Raw genomic sequence first — 24,840 nt, forward strand, 5'->3', positions numbered from 1 at the left:
TATATTTCATGTGGTAATCCGGGAGAACCGGGAAGGAGGCTGGCAACTTCCCCCTGAGACAAATTTACCCTTTTCCATGTGGTGGACTTGTATGCTTCATTACTTAAGAGACGAGTTTAAAGTGGTCATGGGGCGCATGTGGTTGCAATGCAAAAAATGATCTATTTTGTCTAAGTTATCATCCAATCGTATCTTGAATGCGTGTGGTGGGAAGAGGAGCAAATGTCTGTGTGTGTGTGTGTGTGTGTGTGTGTGTGTGTGTGTGTGTGTGTGTGTGTGTGTGTGTGTGTGTGTGTGTGTGTGTGTGTGTGTGTGTGAGAGAGAGAGAGAGAGAGAGAGAGAGTGCATTTATGAATGTGGGGGGTGGGTGTGAATGTGGATTTGTGTGTGTGCACTTGTGTATGTCTACTTCTGGAGTGGGACAGCAGACAAAATTCAGATTCCATATAAACACAAGAAATTCTGCAGATGCAAGAAATCTTAAGTAGCACCAACAAAATGCTTGAGGAACTCAGGCAGCATCTATGGAGAGGAATAAACAACAGAGAAGGTCTCGGCCTGAAACATCAACTATTTATTCCACTTCATAGATGCTGCCTGACCTGTTGGGTTCCTCGGCATTTTGTGTCTGTGACTCAGTTTCTACACGTTGGTTACATTTGCCTGGCTCAGCTCCACTGCACAAAATGAGTGCAGTCATACTGAACTGTCAGCATAATCTGGAATCCCCATGCACTTGAAACATCGTGCCTGATTCATAAAACAGTTTTGATTTTCAAAATACCATATCAGCACTGAGCTCAGAGCAACCAGAAAGATGCCATCAAAAGAGGAATGAAAATCTAATCAAGTTACATCAAAAATCCACAACACACAAGCATAGATTGGAATGTTTTAACCAGAGATCTTTACAAGTTTTCATTCATCTATGGTGGGGGATCAAAAGACCAGAGAGCACAGTAATAAATCAGCCCTGATGGAATGGTGGAGTAGGCTCGATGGGCTGAACAGCCTAATTCTTCTCCTATGTCTTACAGTCTTAAATACATACAGATAAAATTAAAGATTTTTCCTGGCACTTATGGATTGATGGACGTTTGCCATTAACATTCTTGGCAGCAGCAGCGGAGCTGCCTTGATTTAACGAAATACAAACAAAATGCTGGAGGAACTGAGAAGGTCAGGCAGCATCTGTGGAGACTGTTCATCAGGATTCTGATCTGTTTTGTTTCAGTAAAGATAAAATGGGCAAAGGACAGACATTTATGCTGTCATTTTTATGACAGCATTTATGCTGTTTATTTTAAACCCCACAGAAATATAACTAGATCAGCAGAATTCAATAACTCTTGCCTTTTCATTCCCCCTGAAGGACTTTGATATTAGAAATAAACATTAAAAATAAACAAGATGCATGTGCGTTCGTCAAGACCCTAAGACATAGGAGCAGAATTAGGCCATTTGGCCCTCTGAGTCTGTTCTGCCATTCTATCAGGGCTGTTTTATTATACCTCTCAACCCCAACCTCCTGCCTTCTATGCCCTGAGTAATCAAAAACCTATCAACCTGTGCGTTAAATATACCCAATGACTTGGCACGCACGACCATCTGTGGCAATGAATTTGACAGATTCACTTCCTCCTGGCTACAGGAATTGCTGCTCATCTCTGTTCGAAAGGTATGTCTTGTATGGTGAGGCTGTGCCCTCTGGTCTTCGACTCCCCCACTACATCCTCTCCGCAAGTGAATGAGCAAGTAAATTCCTTTCACACCTGTGTCCACCCCACACTCAACTTTCCTGCTAATGTGTCTAATGAGCTTAGTGAGTTCTGGCATGGCTTTGTTAATGTTGCCACAGGGTAACTACTCCAACCGCTACCTACCACCTGTGGACTCACCGAGCTGCACAGGTTTGGCTTGTGATAACTCCTCCATTGAAGTGCATGGCCTGGGGTGAAAAAGTGGAAAACATATGAAAAGGAAGCTGCTTCTAAAAGGAGCATCGGATTCTATGTAACTTCTCACCAATTTACCTTTTTTATAAATGGTTAATTTGATAGGAAGTTGAAATCATTAGAAATAATCAGGAAATGTTATTAACACAAGAGGTTCTGCAGATGCTGCAAATCCAGAGTCACATGCACAAAGCTGCCTGGAGGAACTCAGCAGATCAGGCAGCATCCACGGAGGGGAATAAACAGATGACGTTTCAGGCCGAGACCCTTCATTAGAAAATACTGTATTATTGTAGGGACAATCACAGATACAAGACGATGGGTGTTGGGGAGGGATTTGCTACAGTAGTTGAGTGGTTAGCACATTGCTTAACAGTGCCGGTGACCCGGGTTCAGGTCCTGCCACTGTCTGTACGTTCACCCCATGACTGTGTGGATTTCCACTGGGTGCCCTGGTTTCCACCCACAGTCCAAGGACATACAGGTTAGTAAATTAATTGATCACATGGTTGTAATTGGGCAGGATGGGCTTGTTAGGCAAGAAAGGCCTGTCACTCTGCTGTTTCTCTAAAAACATGGTGTATTTGTTGAACACATGACCAGTGACTCAATATGAACAATAAGCAGTATCTGCAATAGTTATAAGCATCATATGGTTCAAGTTGTTGAATTTTACAATGATGCATCCAGTATCTAAATGGATAATTATTTTAACTAGCTACGCATGAGAAATGTGCCCAGCTAGGACAGCAAAACTGAAAACTGGGATCAAAAAAGGACAATGACATTACCTACAATATGTGTCACTTGACTGCCGCATTAACTGTGGGGAACCTGATGTCTTCACTGTGCTCACTGCCATTCCTCCTCCAAACCAACACACATGCATGTGCAAACGCACCAGCACACTACAATAACATAGTCCCTCTTAAATAGATTAATTTGTTAAGAGCAAATTTCAACATTTGGAAGAAATAATTGAGGTGAAGTTACAATAGATTAAAATAGACGGGGAGAAATTTGAAATGTGTTCACAGGCTAAGTACCTTCCTACAGCACAAACAATGAACACAGTACTAGAAATAATTTTCAAAGAAAATGCTGCCACTTTAATTTGGAGAGCCTGGAAGAATTTCATTTTTTTTCCCAATGCTTCCAATACTGAGTTTCTGCCAATCTGCAAGAACCAATCTACTCTTTTAAACATAATTCTCAAATGATTTGCAATGTGCAGGCTGTAAGTGGTGGTTGTAGACTCACTTCTGTTGGTTACACAATTCTTTTTTTTTGTACACTGGGTGTTTGATGGTCTTTTTCTAATGGGATCTATTGGGTTTTTCTGCTTTGTGGCTGCCTATAAGGAGACAGATCTCAATATTGTATGTTTATAGTGTACTTACAGTTCTTTGACGATAAATGTACTTTGACTTTGACTTGTTAGTCTAAAATAGGCCAGTGTTTTAATGTTTGACTATAAATACCTGACTGTTAGTTATGAGTGATCTTGAGATTTTAAATTTATTCCAAAAAAGCTATCATATATTGCTAGGGCAATATATTTAGGGATTGCACATTATGTAAAGAGCATATTTTTGAAAATGTTTCAATATCTGTTCTTTTCCCTCCAAAACTGATAATAAGTTATTCTGGTTGCTTTGTACTGTGTAAACTTTCTTCATGACCTTAGACCTAATTTGTAGTATGGAGTCTTGCTGGCTGCTGGAAACTCATGTCTATAATTCAATAGCATCTGCCCGCCGATGGATCTTCGCATGGAGTGACTAGTGATTGGTGAACTCTGTCTAAACTCTGGCAAAGACATTAAACACTGGCAAATTTCTACAGATGTACTGTGAAGAAAATTCTGACTGGTTGCATCACCGCCTGGTATGGAGGCACTAATAGGATTGGAAAAAGCTGCAGAGGATTGTAAACTCAATCAGCTCCATCATGACTCCAGTTTGAGGACACCTTCAAAAGACGATAGCACAAAAGCATCTCTCATTAAGGACCCCCACCACCCAGTACATGCTCTCTTCTCAATGAGGAGGTACAGGTGCCTGAAGGTACAAACTCAACATTATAGGAACAGCATCTTCCTCTCTGCCACCATATTCGTGAATGGCGCATGAACTGATAAACACTACCTCACTATTTTGTACTCTTTTTGCACTAATCAATTATTTTTGTATTTCCTTATTGTAACCTGTATTAAATTTTTATATATTGCACAGTATTACTGCTAAAAAACAACAATTTTCACAACATATGTCAGTAACATTAAACCTGATTCTGATTTTGAACTCAAAAGAATCAAATTGCCCAATATCTGAGGTCAAAGATGCCCTTGGTTTGGATAGAAGTCTTGTTCACTCGTCTAGACTTTAAGTTGCGTGATCTGTGTCCTTTTGGAGATAAGGTCAATTTGTTAAAAGAAAGGCATATTCAAAGCAAGACCCAGCAAAATGGGAATAGGTTTTTAACGGGTGTTGCCTGATTTATTCTGTACTTAAATATGTAGCTGCTGCTAAATACAAAATGGTTATTGACAAGGCCGTCGAGTTTGCTGATGTTATTGAAAGCACTAAAAATTGAAAGTTTGGTATTACAGGTAGGATTAGAGGGCACCTGCAATAACAAAAGGGTGGAGAAACTCAGGTTGTTTTCTCTGGAGCGGCAGAGGCTGTGGGAAAAATGATAGAGGTTTATAGGAATAAGAGAGGCATTGATCGAGTAGACAGACAACATCTTTTTCCCAGGGTTGAAATGTCTAATGCCAGAGGGCACGCATTTAAGGTGAGAGAGGATACGTTCAAAGGAGATGTGAGGGGCAAGTATTTTTTACAGAGAGAGTGGTGGGTGCCTGGAATGTGGTGTTAGAGCCAGATACATTAGGGACCTTTAAGAAATGTTTAGATAAGCACATGAATGCAATAGAAATGGAAGGATTGGACATTGTGTTGGCAGAAAAGATTAGCTTAGTTGGCCATTTAATTCAATTGGATCAGCACAACATTGTGGGCTGAAGGGCCTGTTTTTGTGCTGTACTGGTCTATGTTCCATGTTTTGGATAAAACGAAGATGCCATATTAGGGTAAGACTTTGCATTTATCTTAACAAATGCTGCCACCTCATTAACCTCTGTTGAATTCCAAGTTGTCTCTTTGAAACAAACTTGCTGTCTGACTAACTGCACTCTTTGCCCTGTCCACCTTGAAATTAATTTGACAACTGCAATCCAAGGTGAAAAATTATTTAGATAGGGTTCATGTTGTATGAAAGTTGATGGTCATACCACAAACTGCAAGGGTTTACTTGGAGTTAAACACGTCTTATTGTCACAGAATGTTGGAATCTGAGCTCTGCTATGCACGGTCCCAAGCCAGGCTGCGAAAGGAAGAGGGTTGGGCATGGGGCTAGCAACTCCATCCCATAAAATTTCATCACTACAGAAATGCCAGCAGAAGCTCCATCCCTCAGAGAGGAAGGATCCTCAATGGGCTACACCATGAAAGAGTGAAAGTCTGGCCCAGGACAGAGAACCCTGGTGAGCTGCTATTGGCAGCCTAGGTCTCAGTACTGGTGATGGGCTTAGGAAGGAGAGTCACGAATCTGTGTGCCCAAGACAGAGAACGCTGGTGAGCTACAGTTGGCTGCCTAAACCCCAGTAGTGGTGATGGGCATAAGAAGAAGATATTGAAATCTGTGTGTGAATCATTACATCATGAGCTCTATATTAAAGCTAATGTTTTCAAATCAGGTGTGGAGATGGGTGGCATACTATTAAGTTTTCATGTTACCTGGTAGTCATTTTCTCTTTTTTGTTGGTGGAATGTTTCCATCCTCATATCATGCAGAACTGTGCACAAAAATAAGATCTGGAATGTACATGGACCAAAGAATTTTTGATAATTAAAAAAAAATCAGTTTGCAGTCACCAGGGCGGATCTTGAAATCACCTGCCATTCTGACATAAAATGGAAGTTATAGTGTTGAAAAACTGGAAAAATACCAATAAAAATGCTCTTGAAGCCTTGCATCCAGGTCCGCATTGGTTGCAAACAGTTGACCCAGTGTTGCTTCTTTATGTGTGCGTCGTTGTTTCCAAGTCAATAGAAGATTCTTTTTATATAAAGCTACACAAAATAAAAAGTTTGGAGGCATGTTTCTCATTTCCTGTTCTTTTCCTCCTTGTCTCCAGTTTTGGTGCCCGCCTCCCCTCCAGATGTGTGTCTATTTGGGTTGTTGTTTAAGAACATCTTGTCCAGTCCCTTTAATGCCTCCGTCAGGTAGTTCTGGACAGCCGTGAGAGCCGCGCAAATGGCAGGAGAGCCAAAACCATGCGTAATGAGGCTAAAGTGAGTCAAACAGCTTTGGATGCCTGGGTCCAGTATTGGGTTGGGCCTGGTGTTCCCCAAAGGACTTCTATCCTGCGCCAGCAGATCTGTGAATTCTTTGCAAAGTTGCCTGGGGGTTAAGAAAATAAGACAATGAATGTTGCCGTCAGATAACACAAATCAGATGTATGGAACAGCACATTATCCGGTTGCTATGGAAATTGGTTTAACCCCCCTGAACCCGCACATTGTGATTACCGAAGAGCCGACAGCATCGCATCGAATTCCAATCTATCTGAATTTCTATTTAAGATTTCCTTTGCTTATAATAGAACTACAATAGTGAAATAGTTCCGGATGTTTTTAATGGGATCTCATATGTTCTCAATTCCTATAATGACCCACGGATGTGAGTCTTACTTTAATTTTCTTTTAAAAGAAAAAAAATGAATGGAGCAGCGCAAAACCTAAATATAGATTAATCTCATTGTTAAGGAATTCGGCTAAAAGCACCACGAGTTCACGAAGGTGAAAGGGTTAAGGTTAGGTTACATGTTTAGTCCGCTGATTTTTCAAGCAATAACACATGTGAGGGTTAGAGGAATATTTTGCTCCTTAAGCGAGAAAAAAATCCACCTTAGAGTTATGCTCAATCAGAAATCATTAAAAATTACACAAACTTTAAAAAATAAAATCAGATAGAGTATTTTGTAAAAACAGAAGACAAAGCGAATGAAGTACCCGGGAAAGTTAATACTTAAAAGGGCCACATTCATGGGCTCTCAGCCACTTGTGAACTTCATCCAAAGCCCAAAAATGTTGGGATGCTTGGTTCATTTCCGTATCATTCCTTGCAAAGAAATGGACAACATGCATGTCATGTACTTTGTCTATTAGCCTTCAACCATCGAGCTCCTGAACCAGCATAGATAATCTCACTCACTTCAACCCAAAACTGATTGAATTGCCACAGACTCACTTTCAAAGATTTGTTCTCAGCATTATTTATTTATTTGTTTGTTTGTTTATTTTTTTTATTTGCAAAACTTGTCTTCTTTTGCACATTGGAAGGTTCCACACCGGCTGGTTCAGGAACAATTAACCACGCAGTCATCGAGCTCCTGAACCAGTGTGGATAACTTCACTCACTTCAACACTGAACTGTGTCCACAACTTATAGACTTCCTTTCAAAGACTCTGCAACTCATGTTCTCAGTATGTACATATGTACTTACTTATCTATCTATCTATCTATCTATCTATCAGTTTATTATTATTATTGTCTTTGTCCATTTGGTCTTCTTTTGCATGATAGTTGTCAGCTTTAAATTGCGTGGAGTTTGTCATTAATTCTATTATATTTCTTTGTTCTACAGTGAATGCCTGCAAGAAAATAAATCTCTGGGTAGAATATAGTGACAGATATGACTTTGATGAAAAATTTGCTTTGAACTTTGAACTTAGTTTTTGGATTCTTTATCGGGGGAATATTATATTTATCTAATGAGGGCTTCATGGCCAACAGGATCTACAGACTGGTAGTTGACTTAGAGAACTTTATTTAATTCAAGAAAGATGAAAGTTTATCCTGTGAACTTGTCATAAGTTGCTTTCCCAGATTGGAGTAAGGGGGAGGGAGAGAGGAAGAAGAACATGGTACGGTCAGCTTCAGCAGTATCTATACTGATCCATGGAAGTTCAATAATGAATTCATCTTTTTCACTGTTGTATGGGTATATGTATTATTTATTTAGAGATACAGCAGAGGAACAAGCCATTTGGCCCAATGAGCCCATGCCACCCATTGCACCCATGTGACCAATTAACCTACCAACCTGTCCATCTTTGAAAAGTGGGAAGAAACCAGAGCATCTTGTGGAAACCCACACAGTCATGGAGAGAACATATAAACTTCTTTTACAAGCAGCAGTGAAAATTGAACCTGGGTCACTGGCACCGTGAAATGATGCACTAACCATTACGCTATCAAGCTGCCCCATGGTTTAACTGATGTCTTCACAAGTGAAGATCATAAGACCATAAAACATAGGAGAAGAATTAGGCTATTTGTCCCAATGAATCAGCTCCACCATTCCGTCATGGCTAATTTATTATCCTTCTCAACACCATTCTCCTGATTTCTCTCCACGACTTTTAATGCCCTGACTAATCACAAACCTAAACACCTCCGCTTTAAATATACCCAATGACGGCCTCCACAGCCGCCTGTGGCAATGAATCCCACAGATTCACTACTCTCTCTCTCTCCCTTGTCTTTTCAGACCAGCATAAATTCACCCCTGACCGTCCCCACGTCCCACCTTACTTGGAGCAAAAGGTGAGTTACTGCCAATCTGAAAAAGCACTGGCTCTTTAACTATCAAGTTGACTCTGAGAGCTGTGAGTCCATGGGTTATGGCATAAATCTAGTCTAAGGGGAGGGAAAAAACGTGGGCAACAACTTGTAAAACTAAACTGCCCTTTAACCAGAGGCACAAAATTTACTCTTGTGACAGGCGACCAAATTGACTGATTGGATGGAAGTAAGACGCGTCATTAAATAGACACGGTTTTAGGGAAGTAATTCACAAGAATGAATCTGGAAATGAAAGGGTTAACGCGTGAGAGCGCGTTTGAGAGCTCTGTGCTTGTATTCACTGGAGTTTAGAAGAATGGGGGGCGGGTGAATCTTATTGAAACCTATCGAATATTGAAAGGCCCCGAAAGAGAATGTAGGAGGATGCTTCCAATAGTGGGAGAATCTAGGAAAAGGACGTCCATTTAGAACAGGTGAGGAGGATTTTTTTCCCCCAGCCGTGGGGTAGTGAATCTGTGGGATTCCTTCCCACAGACGGCTGTGAAGGCCAAGTCATTGCGTATATTTAAAGCGGAGGTGACTGGTTCTTGATTAGTCAAGATGTAAAAAGGTTACGGGAAGAAGGCGGGAGAATGGGGTTGAGAGGGATCACACATCAGCCATGATGGAAAGGCGTAGCAGACTCGATGGGCCTAATGGCCTAATTCTGCTCCTATGTCATATGGTCTAAACTAGGGGTGCAACATCAGCAGTGGAGCCATCCGCCCCCCCCCCTCTATTTTGAGCCCAGATCAAAAAGCTCCCTATCAGGAGCCCAGTATGTTCAATTTCATTCCTAAATTACAAATTAGTTCCCGTTCGTCCAGCATCTGTGATAAAATGCCGGGCTTCATCTATAGCTACTGAATAATTGCGACGTAACGGTGGCATACCTGACCTGGAAGTGATTAATATTCACGTTCAGTATTGACTTGGAAATGTGTCCCGTTTCTCAACATTATCCCCACTCATCTTGACAAATGCACAACCTCGTGAAGCATTTCTGTTTTTTTTTGCCGCAAGTAGCCAAATTGTAAGTTCAACATTAAACCGAAACATAAAGTCAGAGATCGGGGAACCTCAGCAAAAAAAAATGTCGATAAACAAACATCCGTTTGGAATGAACGATTTTCCCACTATTTTTATTCCTCGGAATGATCGACAGGGTGCCTAGGTTTTCATTAACAATCAAATCAATTTTCTATCTAATCGAGGTTTCTTCCTAGTGTCGTTGATTATCGTGGCAGATCAGTCATTCTTTGCCAAATATGAACTTAATTTTACAAGTGATCAGAGAGGAAAAGACCAAAGAGTAATTATAAACAGAAGAGATTCTGCAGATGCTGGAAATCCTGAGCAACACACACGAAATGTTGGAGGAACTCAGCAAATTAGGCGGTCGACGTTTCGGGCCTAGACCCTTTATCGGGACTGGATAGAGATTATAGCTTTCCGGGGATCAACGCCATCCGCGTATTTTATCTGCTGCCACGGAAAATGCGATTTTCCTGAAAAGATTTTTCTTGGCCGTGTATAGCAATACAATTAACCGTTAAATGCGTGTATCTAAGTAATGCGTTTAATCAAAAGTCTAATCGTTAATAAGAGAAAAGGGAACGTAGCCGAAAATATTTCTAATCATCATTATCAGAATCATTGATAATTAGTTGTCCAAGCCTGTGCCAAACAAAGCGCGACATTATACTGTATTTGAGCCTCCGTCGATGAAGGTTCTACTAGGTCGTTGTGGGCATCTTCGGGGCAAACCCAATGACAGAATAAAGGGTGCACTTCTCTTGAAAGAGGACGGCTATCGATCTGCGCGAAGAAAACGGTGATCAGGATAGAGCAACAACCAAACGGATCGCGGTGAACAATGGCCAATCCGGAATTCAAGAATAAAGAAGCCTATCCTTCAACTCCATTTCGCCTTCACGCAATCGCGCCCGTTCCTCTGTAATTTTTCGCCACGTGTGTGGCAGCGCATATAGTAGAGATGCATCGGAAATTGCTTTGGGAACATTCTAAACGCCTGTATTCATCACCCTTGTATTTTGTTTCTCTCTATGCAAAGTAGGAAGCGTCCACCGTGAAGGATTAATGGCAGGGAAGTCAAGCGCTTCTTGTCTTCAAAGAAAAAGAGTCGCCTGCAAGCAATTAAACTTCTGAGATTGTAATATCTTCTGACCCGGCGGAAAGAAACAATTAAATTCAAATCACGTCTCGCGAACATCTGGACAAATTTCAGCAAATGATTTTCCAGTTTTTTTTTAATCTTTGGTGGGAATTGGGAGGATTTCCTTCGATAATATTAAAGACAGATACAGACGCATTTTTAAAATCGGTGCTGTGTTTTCGCCAAATCTAGTTGAAAATGCCTGAGTTAATTACAAGTTCGGATACTTCCTCCTTCTGGAGGGGAAAAAATAAATTCCTCAGCTTGAAATGCCAAGTTAAATTAAAACGTGACTTGATTATCCAAATTAGTGTCGCTCGCCTTTTTTTTGAATACAAAGAATGTTTTTATAAATTCTTTGTAGACGCAATGCCAATACTGAAATGATATTTTTTTCTGTAATGTGCCTACTTTATCTGTCGACTATATGTTAATGCGCTATTTGAAATGATCGGATATCACAGATTCTGAAGTCTTCAGTCAGGCAGAGGGTAATTTATTTTGATCCAATTTAAAACATGCCGTCTAATTTCAAGTATTACTTTATGTTCGTCGTATTATTATAATAAAGCATCCACTATTTTAACTGGTATTAACTGGAGTTTCCCCCCCCCCGCAGACTCTGAAGGGCAAGTAGAAGTAAATTAATGACTCACTTTGTGGCCAGTATCATGTTCTTTCTGGAGTGCAGCTCGTTGGGATCAGCGTGTTGCCTGTTCAGGTAGTCAGCGGCTGCTTTGGCAGGGAATTCCGTCTCACAAATATACCCAAAGTCCCGAGCTAAATGCACGGCCTCGCCTGCAAGACAAGACCCGAATGCTTAACCGACAGCTTTCACACAGAATCACGCGAGTTTGTGTGTAACTTTTAATATTATGTATGTCAATAAGGGCATTCATGCTCGCTAGAGAGAGATACAGGGAAGGCAAATTCCCTCTCCTCATTGCTACCACCACGGAGGAGATTCAGGAGCCTAAAAGCACGTGTGTGCTTTAGGAACAGCTTCTTGCCCTCCGCCATCAGATTCTGAGTGGACAATGAGCCAACCCATGAACACTACCTCACTGTTTTTGCTGTATTTTTACACTATATATATATAGTACAAAAAGGATATACGTATTATATAATTTATAGCTTTTTTAAGTATTGCACTGTACTGCTGCTGCAAACCAACAATTTCACGACAGGTCAGTGATATTAAACCTGATTCTGATTTCTGCCTCCATGGCGGAACATTAATGACGTCATTCAGCCCCTGTTTCTCTGCCAACCGTAGTCGGGAGCCTTTGCTTTTCAATATACAATGCTTGCAACATTTCCCAATATTTTCTAATGCACACCCCCTTAGAGAGTCCAAAGCCGATTCTATGTGGGAATCAGGCTGGATTTAGAGGTTAATACACTGTTCGTAAGATAAACTCCGACATGCACTAAATGCAACGCTCAAATGAGGTATAAATTTTAAGTAATCCCCCTTGGCGACTCTCCGAGAGAAGAAAGGCATTATGGGGAAGGTAAATGTTACTTGACTCATTGCATACTATGCAAATTCTTCCAAATTATAAAATTACAATATTATAATATTGAGATAAGTAGGGATGACTCATGGCGGTTAAAGAGTTCGTTATTTACTTCGAGTGCGTATTTAACTTCATTTAGATATCTAAATAAAAGGCCTATTTATTGAAAATCGGTTGCTTGGTATACAGCCAGACAATGGAATAATTATCTCTAATGTGTGTGGAAAAGGGGAGGAAATAAATGAGACTGAAAGCGAAGCCAGCATTTGCACAAACTCCATTGCCTCTATACATAAAGACGAATATTCAAGATGCAAGATTGTTTAATGTCATTTCCAGTGCACGAGTGTAGAGGAGAACGCAATAATTATTACTCCGGATCCAAAAATAAAACACAATAAGATAAAGAACACACTAATAAGAAACATAGAAAACACATAAAATAGATTATTAGCTTAGATTGATTGTATGTCCCAGATTTAAATCGGATTTTTATCTTAGATTTTACAGATAAGCTCAGAGCCCAGATAAACATACACAAAAGCTGGCTGTCAAGAAAACATTAAGTGACCAATAGCTACCGAGTAGTAACAAATCTTGTAGGAATGTAGGGCGTTATTTCTAAACATTAAAATCATTTGACGACCTTACAGACTATTACAATTGTTATTGACTTTTTCGACCTGCATTGAGTTATTAGGTAGGACGCTTGCTAGGAAATAAGTCGAGTTTCCGGTTTAACTCGTTGGACTGCCATGTGTGTATCATGATGGTTCAGTTTCAAGTCATTGCTGCAAAGAATTTAAACAAAATGATCAGAGGGGTGTATAATGCAAAAAAAAAACCACGATTGATATAAAGGGGTTAGACTTTTTTGAGAAAATAAATAAAAGCTGGAATAAAGGGCAGTGATAGCAGAAATTTGTCCTGAAAATGTATGTACTGCCATGTGCTGCTGCCGCAAAAGAACTGATTTCACGACATACTGCGTGCCAGTCATTTTAAACCTGATGCTGATTCTGGCTCTCCATCTCAGAGTCTCCATCAGGGTGATAGTCGCCGTAACAGCAACCTGCAAAAAGTTTAAACTGCGCATTGACAGTTATTCTGGTTGTCATGTGAAATCAAGGGAATGATTATAATGTACTCTATTTATTCCCCACGGTGTATCACTGTGCATGAGTCTGAATGAAAGGTGCGTTTAGGTTAGAATATATCCTTTATTGCTCATACTGAGAAATAAGAATAAGAATTCTTCCTGTATTTCTCGTAGCTGGTGAATTGCTAAATAAATGTAATAAATATGATTTATTATTAGTATTATAAATATTATTAGTATTGGTGTAAATATTAAATTATTAGTCGTTTTTTATTATTAAACGACATTACCAAAAGTAGTAAAATAATAGAAATTGTATTTAATAACCTGTAATACAAGGAGCCAAGTACTTTAGTATTAAACAATGCACTATAAAAAGTGAGTCGTGTTCAAACATCATTTAAGAGAAATTTGGATAAGTACATGCATGGGGTATGGTGGTTGCGGAGAGCTATGCAGGTCGCTGGGACTAGGCAGATTAATAGTTCGGCACGGACTAGATGGGCCAAAAGGCCTGTTTCTGTGCTGTGCTGTTCTAACAAGGAACGGTTAAAGGCTAAACTCTCACAAGAACAATTACATTGCCGAAAAGTGCCGTGTGTTTTCCGACTCACCATAAACATATATGTATGGAGAGAAGAGCAAGAGAAGGAGAGATTTTAAAATACAGTTTAAATAGCATAAAGCAGCTGGAAAATACCTATTCCCTATATAGCTATTGTGAGTGTGTATGTGTGTTTATTGAGAACACCCTGCAGGGAGTTCCATGCCATCAACGTTCCCGCCTGATGCTGATGTTTGAGAGAGGAGCGAAAGCCGGGTAACGCTACAAAGCCAAGCTCTGGGGGGATTCAAGTAGATAGTGCTTCACCCCTCCAGCACTAAATCTTTTCAAAGTACTTTGCAAGCGATAGCTTAGACGCCGCACATGAAATTAACATTAGCATTAAAGAATTCAACCAGATACTGTACCGCTAATGAGCAATCTAATTATTTTCTGTCTTTTTAAACAATTTACCACTAATAGGGGTGTTACCATTGAAATGCAATATTCATGAAGGGCAACTTCACAACTACCATCACATTCCCCGCACCCCAATGTATAAAAAAAACATGAAGAGATCCGGAGTAACGATGAACATCAAAATTAAACAATTGTAAGGCTGACCCGGGTAGGAAAGATAATAGTTTATAGACATAAGCATCAGTGGCAGAGAGGTGAAGGAGAAAAAATGAGCTGTGAACGGGAAATAAATAATGTGAATATGTTAGTGTCCCACATAACTTTGTGACAGACCATCGAGTCAATTTATCTTTCAGCGATATCACGGAGAATTTCAGTCCATTAATGAAGAATGCATATAATCCTCGAAACTGTAATCGTAGAGCACTACCGGCCATTCGCCCCATCTGATGCGTGCCGAACTATTACTCTGTCCAGTCACATTGACCTAGACCTGGATTATAGTCCACGACACTCCTCTCATCCGTGTAACTATCCAAAGCTCTCTGAAATGTTGTATTCGAATTGACATCCAGCACTTCGGCTGGCTGCTCGTTCTACACTTACAGTTCCATGTTTAAGGAACTACATAAAATAAGTTCCAAGAACAAAAATGTTTCGTACGTTTGTCGAAAATTTGATGGCGTATAGCACTAGAAATTAAATATCTGCAGCATCGTCTACGTACAAGCGATGGTTATGATATTAAACGTGTTTTAGGCATTATGCCATTGAAAACGTATTTTAAATTCTCTCACTACTGTATTCCTTTTTTCCAGCCGTGTACGTATGTTGCAGGTCATCCTGTGCTCAATGAATGTCTGCCTGTCTGTGGTTCATATAGAGTGATTATGAATTAGAAGTAACAGGTCCACACTGTGTACAAAACACCTCCTTGACAGTGCACAGAAACAGCTGGAAAGCTGTGTGTGTGTGTGTGTGTGTGTGTGTGTGTGTGTGTGTGTGTGTGTGTGTGTGTGTGTGTGTGTGTGTGTGTGTATGTGTGTGTGTTTAGTGTGTGTGTGTGTGTGCGTGTGAGAGAGAGAGAGAGAGAGTGAGAGAGAGAGAGAGAGAGAGAGAGAGAGAGAGAGAGAGAGAGAGAGAGAGAGAGCGAGAGAGAGAGAGAGAAAGAGAGAGAGAGAGAGAGAGAGAGTGAGAGAGAGAGGGAGGGAGAGGGAGAGGGAGAGTCCGGGCGTGCTTGTTTGGTTGGTAACTATCTTAATGAAAATGTTGTTACATATGGAAATGTGAATACAACTATAAATTATTCATGAAGATAAGCCAAAAGTCCTTACGGCTATGGGATAAATGCATTTATAATATTTAGTGTTATTATTTATGCACAAAGTACATTGGTACGTTAATTACATAATTAATGTCATTTCTCTTGAAAGTTCAAAGAAAATGGGGAATATTCGTGAAATTAGAATAACTTTGACAGTTTGGTCAGCAGTTTTTTCATCTTCCTTTACCACAAGTGAACGGCTACATTGACAAGCACGATGGAATACGGTGTAATGGCATCGAATCTCGTCAAGGCGATAGATTCCGAAAATTCAACACTCAAGATTTAAAGTTGTTTAATGTCATTTCCAGTCCCCACGTGTAAAGGGGAACGAAATAACTTTCACTCCCGATGCAGCACAAAAGAACCCAATAATATAAAGAGCACAATAATAAAAAAAGCAAAATAAATATATATACATAAGATTGCTTATATACCTAGTTTGATTTTATGTCTAAAAAGTGACGCTAGGCATTTGAGTGCTGACTGACAGGAAATGATAAAGTAGTGGTGGTTGGGATGTGAAGGATCATACAGACTGGTGTATGTATATATGTAGATAGACAGATATAGATAGTGTCAAATATACCCCTTGTCATTCCTTCTTCCTGTCAAGTTTTTAGAAACGGTGTTCAACGCATTGAGATGATTTAAAGCATCAATATAATCAGGAGAGCTCTCCCAAATCCTTACCTTCTACCAGTGAAGTTAGTAAAGTGACGTTCGCTGCTTTACGCCTGCCTGCGGGTAAATTTAATCCGATCTTCTCAAGCTTTTCCCTTAAAGACCTTCCACCATTTTTCGATTTGGCTCTGAAACCGACAAACGATGCGTTTTTAAACGGCGACATATCCGCGCATGGAAGAGGGCGGGGGAATGGGGCTACAGTTTATCTTCTTCCATATGAAAATATAACATTTATTATTCTATCTAAAATATCATATAACCGATTTTTTTTCCGCAAGGTTCCAACGAAAATTTATTAAATTGTTTATGTTCTCTAGGCGTAGATAGAGTGGATGTGGAGAAGGTATTTCCTACGGTGGGGGAGTCTGGAACCAGAGGGCATAACCTCACAATAGAGGGATGTCCATTTAGAACAGTGACGGCGAAGAATTTCATTAGCCAGAGGGTGGTGAATCTGTGGAATTCATTACCACAAACGGCTGTGGAGGCCAAGTCACTGGGTCTACTTAAAGCGGAGTTTGCTAGGTTCTTGGTAGTCAGGGCGTCAAGATTTCAGGGAGAATGCCGGAGAAAGGGGTTCAGAGAGATAGTAAATCAGCCATGATGGATTGGCGGAGTAGACTTGATGGGCTGAATAGCCCAATTCTGCCCCTATGTTTTATGATGTAATGGTCTTATGGTCTTAAAGATGAAAATCGCCCATCGCATTCATATTAATTTGGATGCATATGTACCCCGAAAGTAGCATATAATCGAGGCGGGAAGTCCCATGGTAAACGAAAGCCAAGAATCATGACATCATCCTATTACGCCGTCAACCGCGAACGGCATTTTGCCCCCGTATTTATAATCCTGAAAAAGATTAACTCTTGTTGAACTTGGGAGAGAACTTGTACAAGGCGTAGGAATATAGACAATAGACAATAGGTGCAGAAGTAGACCATTCGGCCCTTCGAGTCTGCACCGCCATTTTGAGATCATGGCTGATCATCTACTATCAATACCCGGTTCCTGCCTTGTCCCCATATCCCTTGATTCCCCTATCCATAAGAAACTTATCTCGCTCCTTCTTGAAAGCATCCAGAGAACTGGCCTTCACTACCTTCCAAGGCAGTGCATTCCAGACCAGCACAACTCTCTGGGAGAAGAAGTTTTACCTTAATTCTGTCCTAAATGACCTACCCCTTATTCTCAAACCATGCCCACCGGTACTGGACTCTCCCAGCATCTGGAACATATTTCCTGCCTCTATCTTGTCCAATCCCTCAGTAATCTTATATGTTTCAATCAGATCCCCTCTCAATCTCCTTAATTCCAGCGTGTACAAGCCCAGTCTCTCTAACCTCTCTGCGTAAGACAGTCCAGACATCCCAGCAATTAACCTCGTGAATCTACGCTGCACTTCCTCTACAGCCAGGATGTCCTTCCTTAACCCTGGAGACCAAAACTGTACACAATATTCCAGGTGTGGTCTCACCAGGGCCCTGTACAAATGCAAGAGGATTTCCTTGCACTTGTACTCAATTCCCTTTGTAATAAAGGCCAACATTCCATTAGCCTTCTTCACTGCCTGCTGCACTTGCTCATTCACCTTCAGTGACTGATGAACAAGGACTCCTAGATCTCTTTGTATTTCTCCCTTACCTAACTCTACACCGTTCCGATAATAATCTGCCTTCCTGTTCTTACTCCCAAAGTGAATAACCTCACACTTATTCACATTAAACGTCATCTGCCAAGTATCTGCCCACTCACCCAGCCTATCCAAGTCACCCTGAATTCTCCTAACATCCTCATCACATGTCACACTGCCACCCAGCTTAGTATCATCAGCAAATTTGCTTGGGAGTTGGGAGGGAAAGCCCATGATCCCCTCCACGACGGATACCACTGCCACATCCACACGGAGCGCTGTGGCAGGAAACCAGCATCCATCATCAAGGACCCTTGTCATTCAGGCCATGCTCTCTACTCGCTGCTGCCATCAGGAAGAAAACGCAGGAGCCTCAGGACCCACACCACCAGGTTCAGGAATAGTTAATAACCCTCAACTACCAGGCTCTTGAACGAAAGGGGTTAACTTCAATCAACTTCACTCGGCCCATCACTGAACTGTTCCCACAACCTATGGACTCACTTTCAAGGGCTCTTCATCTAATATTCGCTATATTTCTTGCTTATTTACCGACTAAGATTGTTTTGTTTGTTTTTTTTTCCCCTTATGGATTCGCACAGTTTCTTGTCTTTCGCACTTTGGTTGTTTGTCCGTCTTGTCGTGTGCGATTTTTCATTTAGTCTATTGTTTCTTTATAGTCACTGTATTTACTGAGATTGTCAGCAAATTAAGTTAATCACAGGGTAGTACATGGTAATATTTATGTACTTTGGTTATAAATTTACTTTGAACTTTGGCTATCTCCATTCTTCTTAATATGGCGCCACGGCGGTAATTACGGTATGACATTTAAAAACTGAGCGTGGGCAGATGGCCTCAGATAGAAACATGAAGTGCCGGGCCCCAGCAAAAGATGTAGTTCTAAGTATAACTCAACGCTGCGGCTAAGAACGCAATCTATGCGGACAAGTTATGATAAAACTATGAGCCAATAGACAAGCAAGAATGCGATCGTCATCCGTTCTTGCCTACCCACTGCCTTCCATGTTTGCGTTTTAATGGTTATTAATATGCTTTGAATTCCCGCGAGATAAACTCACAGAAGGATGGATAGAGAAATATTAATTGAAATATTGCACTGTGGAGAAGCAATCTGTGAGATTCGCTTATGGCTGTAAATGTAGATGAATGGATGGATGGGACAACAGTTGGGAGTACAGTCAATGACATACAATGCACTTTACACCATAACAATGGTCGTACTATATTGTTCAATAGTTTTCATCAGGCTCTTGAACCGGGGGGATAACTTCACTCAACTTCACTGAACTGTTCCCACAGCCCATGGATTCACTTTCAAAGACCTTTCATCTCACGTTCTCGATATTGATTGCTTATTTATTTATTATTATTATTATTTTCTTTTGTATTTGCATATATTATTGACTTTTGCACATTGGCTGTTTGTCCGACCTGTTATGCCCGGGTTTTCATTGATTCCATTGTGATTATTTGTTTTTACGTTGAATACCCAGACGAAAATGAATCTCGGGATTGCATTCGGTGACGTATATGTACTTTGACCACAAATTTAAGTTGAGCTTTGAACTTTGTTTGGAAGGGTTCGTTTTCTACGTTTAGGACCTACCTTCTCAGCACTCCCCCGAGCAATGACGCGTTCAGGCATTCTGGTGGGGACAGGCGCCTTTGGACTTCCCCCACAGTCACCTTGTACTTGGACGTGGAACTGAGAAGGGACAAGCGCCCTGGCACCGAGCAGAAAACCTCGTTGTGGTTAGCAATTCCACCGAGCAGATTGTCTTTGTTCATCATCAAGGATGTGATATTCTTCTGAGGGAGTGGGACTGAAAGAAAGAAGACAGAGTGACACAGGTCAGTGCTGCAGTACCGTAGATGGAGGTACGAGTCGCTGCGGAACGCAAGCACCGGTCGGAGCTCAGGCCGAAGACACGCTATTACACATCATGTCAAGATCGCTTCCATTGGAGCACTGTGTTTCAGCGAACACATTTATTGTTTTACTTGGTCTCTGTACGGAAAAGCAATGGTAAATGGTAAAGTAACTGTGTCCTGGCCTCCAGAGGTGCAGTTCATTTTGGATGAACACCACTGTTTTCATATAATTTCCTGCACCGGGTTAATTATGATCCAATTTGAAGCGCATGGTGGAAGGACATTCATCTCCATTCACTCTTTATTTGCCCTTGAAACAGCAATATCTTTTCACAGGAAGGGTCTCATTAAAAACCCGGAAGAAAGCTTCTGTCCCGGGTGATTTTTGTGAAGTTGTTTAGCTTGCTGCATAGATGAGTAGATACTGCGAGGGCAGTAGAAACTGTGTTGGTTGCAAATCCGAAGGCTGAAAATCTATTTAGCTGTGTATTAGGGAAAATAGCGCTCTCACCTTTAAATAAAAAAGGCAACACGTACAAAATACTGGAGGTCCACAGCAGGTCAGGCAACATCTATTGAGAGCACTAAAGTAAAAGGGAACATCTTTTGAGGGAAAATCAGTAGCTTTTAATGGCAGGGACGTAGCTTAGTAGCTTCCAACTAATTCTGAATGGGGAACAACACTGCGAAGCAATTATAGAAATTTTAAACAAAATTTCATTTCGTTTGAATTTTAAACAAGTTTCTAGGTTGTGAAACAAATGCTAGTAACTCACTAAATGTCTTCTAAATAGCAGCGTGACTGAAAATAAGCACTGTAGTTTAAAATTCTTAAATTCATTGCCACTGATGGCTGCCGAGGCCAGGTCATTGGGTATATTTATTGGTTCTTGGGCTAAGTAAGCTCAACTTTAGTAACAGTATCAGAGTTTATGGGGAGAAGGCAGGGGAATGGGGTTGAGAGGGATATTAAATCAATCATGGCAAAGCAGACTCGATGGGCCCAATGGCCTTTTCCTACTCTTGTGTCTCATGGGCTTAAAAGTGTTCTGGTCAGAGCGTTCTGCAGCTGCCTGTGGACAGCCAAGAATGTAAGAGAGAATTCATATCCTGAGAGGCAGGTTAATAATAAATTAGGATTTTATAAATTTATTTGTGTTTTATGCAATAAGTTTCTGGTATCTCATAAAAATAAAAATAAACAGTTTACATTTTGATTGACATATCTATACTCGGTTCCTTTTTGTTGGTTTAATAATATTAAACTGAACTGAAACAGCAACCCAAATGGAGATATGATAGAGATATACAGAATTCTGAGGGGTGTGTAGTGTAGGCCTCCATTAGTCTCGATAGACCATGGATTTGCACCTTGGAAAGTTTCCAGGGTGTAAGCCTGGGTAAGGTTTTTTTTTATAGGAGACCGGCAGTTGCCCAAGCTGCCCTCTCCACGCCACCAATGTTGGTCCAAGGGAAGGGCATTAGAACCCATATGGCTTGACACCAGTGTCGTTGCAGAGCAATTTGTGGTTGAGTGCCTTGCTCAAGAGCACACACGCAACCTCAGCCAAGGCTCGAACTAGTGACCTTCAGATCACTAGACAAACGCCTTAACCACTTAGGGTAAACACAAGCAGGCTTTTTCTACTGAGGTTATATGAGACGACAACGAGAAGTTATGGGGTGAAAGGTGAAGTGTTTAAGGGGGAATAGGAGGGGGATCTTCTTTACTCAGAGTATGTGGAATAAGCTACCAGTGGAAGTGATAGATGCGGGTTCAATTTCACCATTTAAGAGAAGTTTGGATAGGTACATGGATAGCAGGAATAGGGAAGGCAATGGTCCCAGTGCAGATCGATGGGAGAAGGCAGCTTAAATGGTTTGGCACAGACTCGATGGGCCGAGATTTGTGCTTCAGTGCTGTACTTTTCTATGACTCTAAATGATTGTTTGAACAGGCAATATAAGAGGATTGTATAATGTTTGAAAAGTATGATTACTGTCAGCTGCATTGATAGAAACCTTGACATATGTTAACATTCCATGCAAATTGTTTACATATCTTGGGAATTACCCAGTTCAGAACAGATAAAGGAGAAAATGCCGACGACTTTAACATCGCTTTAAATCACCTAAGAAGTTATGTCTGCTACCGATGTGCCATGAAATGCCAACACCATCTCATAAGTGGCTAAACGTCTCAAAATCTGCAGTAAGCTGCAGTATTCCAGTGTTCAGGGACGCTCTGAAGTTTGGTGTAGTCACCACAGGGGCTCGGTGGACAGGACTACAGTCTGAGGCGAAGCCCGTGTAGGACGCTCTAAACGAGTGGATGTTTACGTCGACCAAGGAGACCAAATGAGAGCCAGTGGTCACACAGGTTACACAGGTAACACTGCAACTGGACATAATCGATAACACCTATGGACTGAACGACGCCGTGAGTGCAAAGAACCCTACGTTTTTGTTCTGTATTTCGTATATATCTTTACGAAGAACGTTTATAACAAAAAAGATCTAAAGAAGATAGACTCCTGCCATTTTTCGGGATAGACGGTTACTGAGCAACAATAATCACTGGTCAAGCAATAGAAATTAATATTAAAGGACGATTTGACTTTAGTCACCAAATTATAAAACGATTTCCATAGTTTCAATTGGTTATTTCATTTTGCAAATGTATCATATTATTTTTGTCTTTACTGCCCCGTATTACCTCGATTTTCTAAATTAAGGAAATGCGCCCTTTTGTCCAAAATATGTTTACATCGAAAATTAGCGGCTTAATTTATTTAGACAGTGCCATAGTAGATAGTGCCAGCTGTGGTTATAGACTTCCACTGCACTTAATGATTTATTTAAAGAAATCCCTGCTATAAAGAAATTGCCTCCTTCAACCCCACCCCCCACCAATCATAAGATTCAAGTAATCACGATTAGTTTCGATGACATCAAGGACGTATATTCAGAAAGGTGCTGGAGAAGGGCGTTCCATCATGAAGGATCCCACCTGCTCTGGCCATGGACTCTTGTCGCACTCCCATCAGGGAAGAGGTTACATAACATTCACGTCAGGACCACCAGACTCAAAAAACAGTTACTGTTTCCCCAAGCCGTTGGATGATTAACACTCCACCTCCTCACCCCCACCACCAGTGCGTTATCATTTCCTGTCAGTCACCTTATGTACAGATACTCCTTCCACTTAATGGACCTGCAAACAATCCATGTATATAAGCTATCTTACGTATTTATATTTATTGTGTTTTTATTATTATTGTCTGCTTTATCTTATTGTATTTATTTTTGTTGCATCAGAACCGGAGTAACAATTATTTCGTTCTCCTTTACACTTGTGTACTCGAAATGACATCACACAATCTTAAACTTTGAACCTTGTCAGACGTCCCTTTCTCGCTCTTTCCTTTTAAGGACATGCCTGGTGAGGTTGCATTGAAGGGTTCTTCCATCCCAGCAGTATAAAGCAAGTGTATGCAAATCCACAGTTTCAGGGGAAACGTCACTGTGATGTCACAGCAGTTCAGCTTGTCCACTTTGGAAGGTTCATTAGTACCCTCTCCGCATTTCCACATAAACGTCCAGATTAGGTACTGAGACCAGTCCATAAAATTAGATCGTTTAAATTAAAAAACTTCCAAAAAAAAGTTAGTTTTAATTACTGATCTAACCTCCATCCTGATATTTTCCCCATGATTCAGCAAAATTTACAAGGATTTTGCCACAACTTGAGGGCCTGAGTTATAGGCAAATATTGATTAGATTGACAGGACATATGATGATGATAAATAGGCTAGGACTTTACTCCCTAGACTAGAACGTAGAAGAATGAGGGAGATCTGATGGAGGTATACAAAATTATGAAGAATACAAATAGGGCAAATGCAAGCAGGCTTATTTTTTGTCCGTCGAGGTTGAGAGCGACTAGAATTAAAGGCCATGGGTTAAGGGTGAAAGATGAAATATTTAAGGGGAACGTCTTCACTCAGGGTGAAGTGAGAGAATGGAACCAGCTGCCAGCGGAGATGGTAGATGCTGGTTTGATTGAAACATTTTAGGGACGTTTGGATAGGTTCATGAATGGCAGCTGTATGGAGGGCAATGGTCCCAGTGAGACTAGGCAGATTAATAGTTCGACATGGACTAGATGGGCCGAAGAACCTGCTTCTGTGCTGTAGTGATCTATGATTCCATGACTCTTCTAAAATGCTATAAACTGAGGTCTGAATTCGGAACAGTGAGCCTGCACTGTTCTGATGTTTAGCTACATCGATGCTTCACATCACAACTATTGTCAGTTCAAAGTAAATTTATTATCAAAGTACATGTATATCACCATATAAGTCCAAGAAAAGTGATAGTATCAATGGCAAACAACCAATGCGCAAGGGGCAACAAACTGTGCAAGTACAGAAGAAAAATATAATTAAAAAAAATAAGCAATAAATATCGAGAACAAGAGATGAAAATTCATTGAAAGTGAATCCATGGGCTGTGGGAACAGTTCATTAATAGGGCAAGTGAAGTTGAGTGAAGTTATTCCCCCATCGTGAGGGGTAACAACGGTGCGAGGGGGGCAATAATGATGCTGAAAATTCTCCTGCAAATACAGTCTCCCATGCTTGGTCGACAGATCAATTTTCACGTCAGGTGAATTTTTTTTTGCTAGTGGATTCCACCCTTCCAAACAGATAATAAGAGCTTTAATGAAACACAGCTGGACTGGAACACCACGTCTGTTTCCAAATACTGTAACGTCGAATTGTAGGTTGTGAGGCAAAATTAATAATCCTTTAGTTCAAATTAAATCTATTTATTTTTGCTTGTCTTTTGAGATCAATGTTGCAGCCTGCGTTTGTATAGCGTCAAAGCGAT

At 40.7% G+C, this 24,840-nt stretch overlaps 1 protein-coding gene across 2 annotated transcripts in view; it reads right to left on the reverse strand.

Annotated features, from left to right (window-relative positions):
• Window positions 1-223: 223 nt before the first annotated feature.
• The window catches only part of tfap2b (transcription factor AP-2 beta), a 72,902-nt gene continuing 48,285 nt past the window's right edge, over window positions 224-24,840 (reverse strand). For both annotated transcript variants that reach the window (XM_059983098.1, XM_059983099.1), the window contains exons 4-7: window positions 19,682-19,898; window positions 16,425-16,543; window positions 11,481-11,622; window positions 224-6,422 (exon numbers count right to left, since the gene is read on the reverse strand). In XM_059983098.1, the coding sequence (XP_059839081.1) occupies window positions 6,125-6,422; window positions 11,481-11,622; window positions 16,425-16,543; window positions 19,682-19,898 (776 nt within the window). In that variant the 3' untranslated portion in view covers window positions 224-6,124. The remainder of the gene's footprint in view (window positions 6,423-11,480; window positions 11,623-16,424; window positions 16,544-19,681; window positions 19,899-24,840) is intronic.

This window comes from Hypanus sabinus, chromosome 10, assembly GCF_030144855.1.
Source record: "Hypanus sabinus isolate sHypSab1 chromosome 10, sHypSab1.hap1, whole genome shotgun sequence".
Classification (NCBI taxonomy): Eukaryota; Metazoa; Chordata; class Chondrichthyes; order Myliobatiformes; family Dasyatidae; genus Hypanus; species Hypanus sabinus.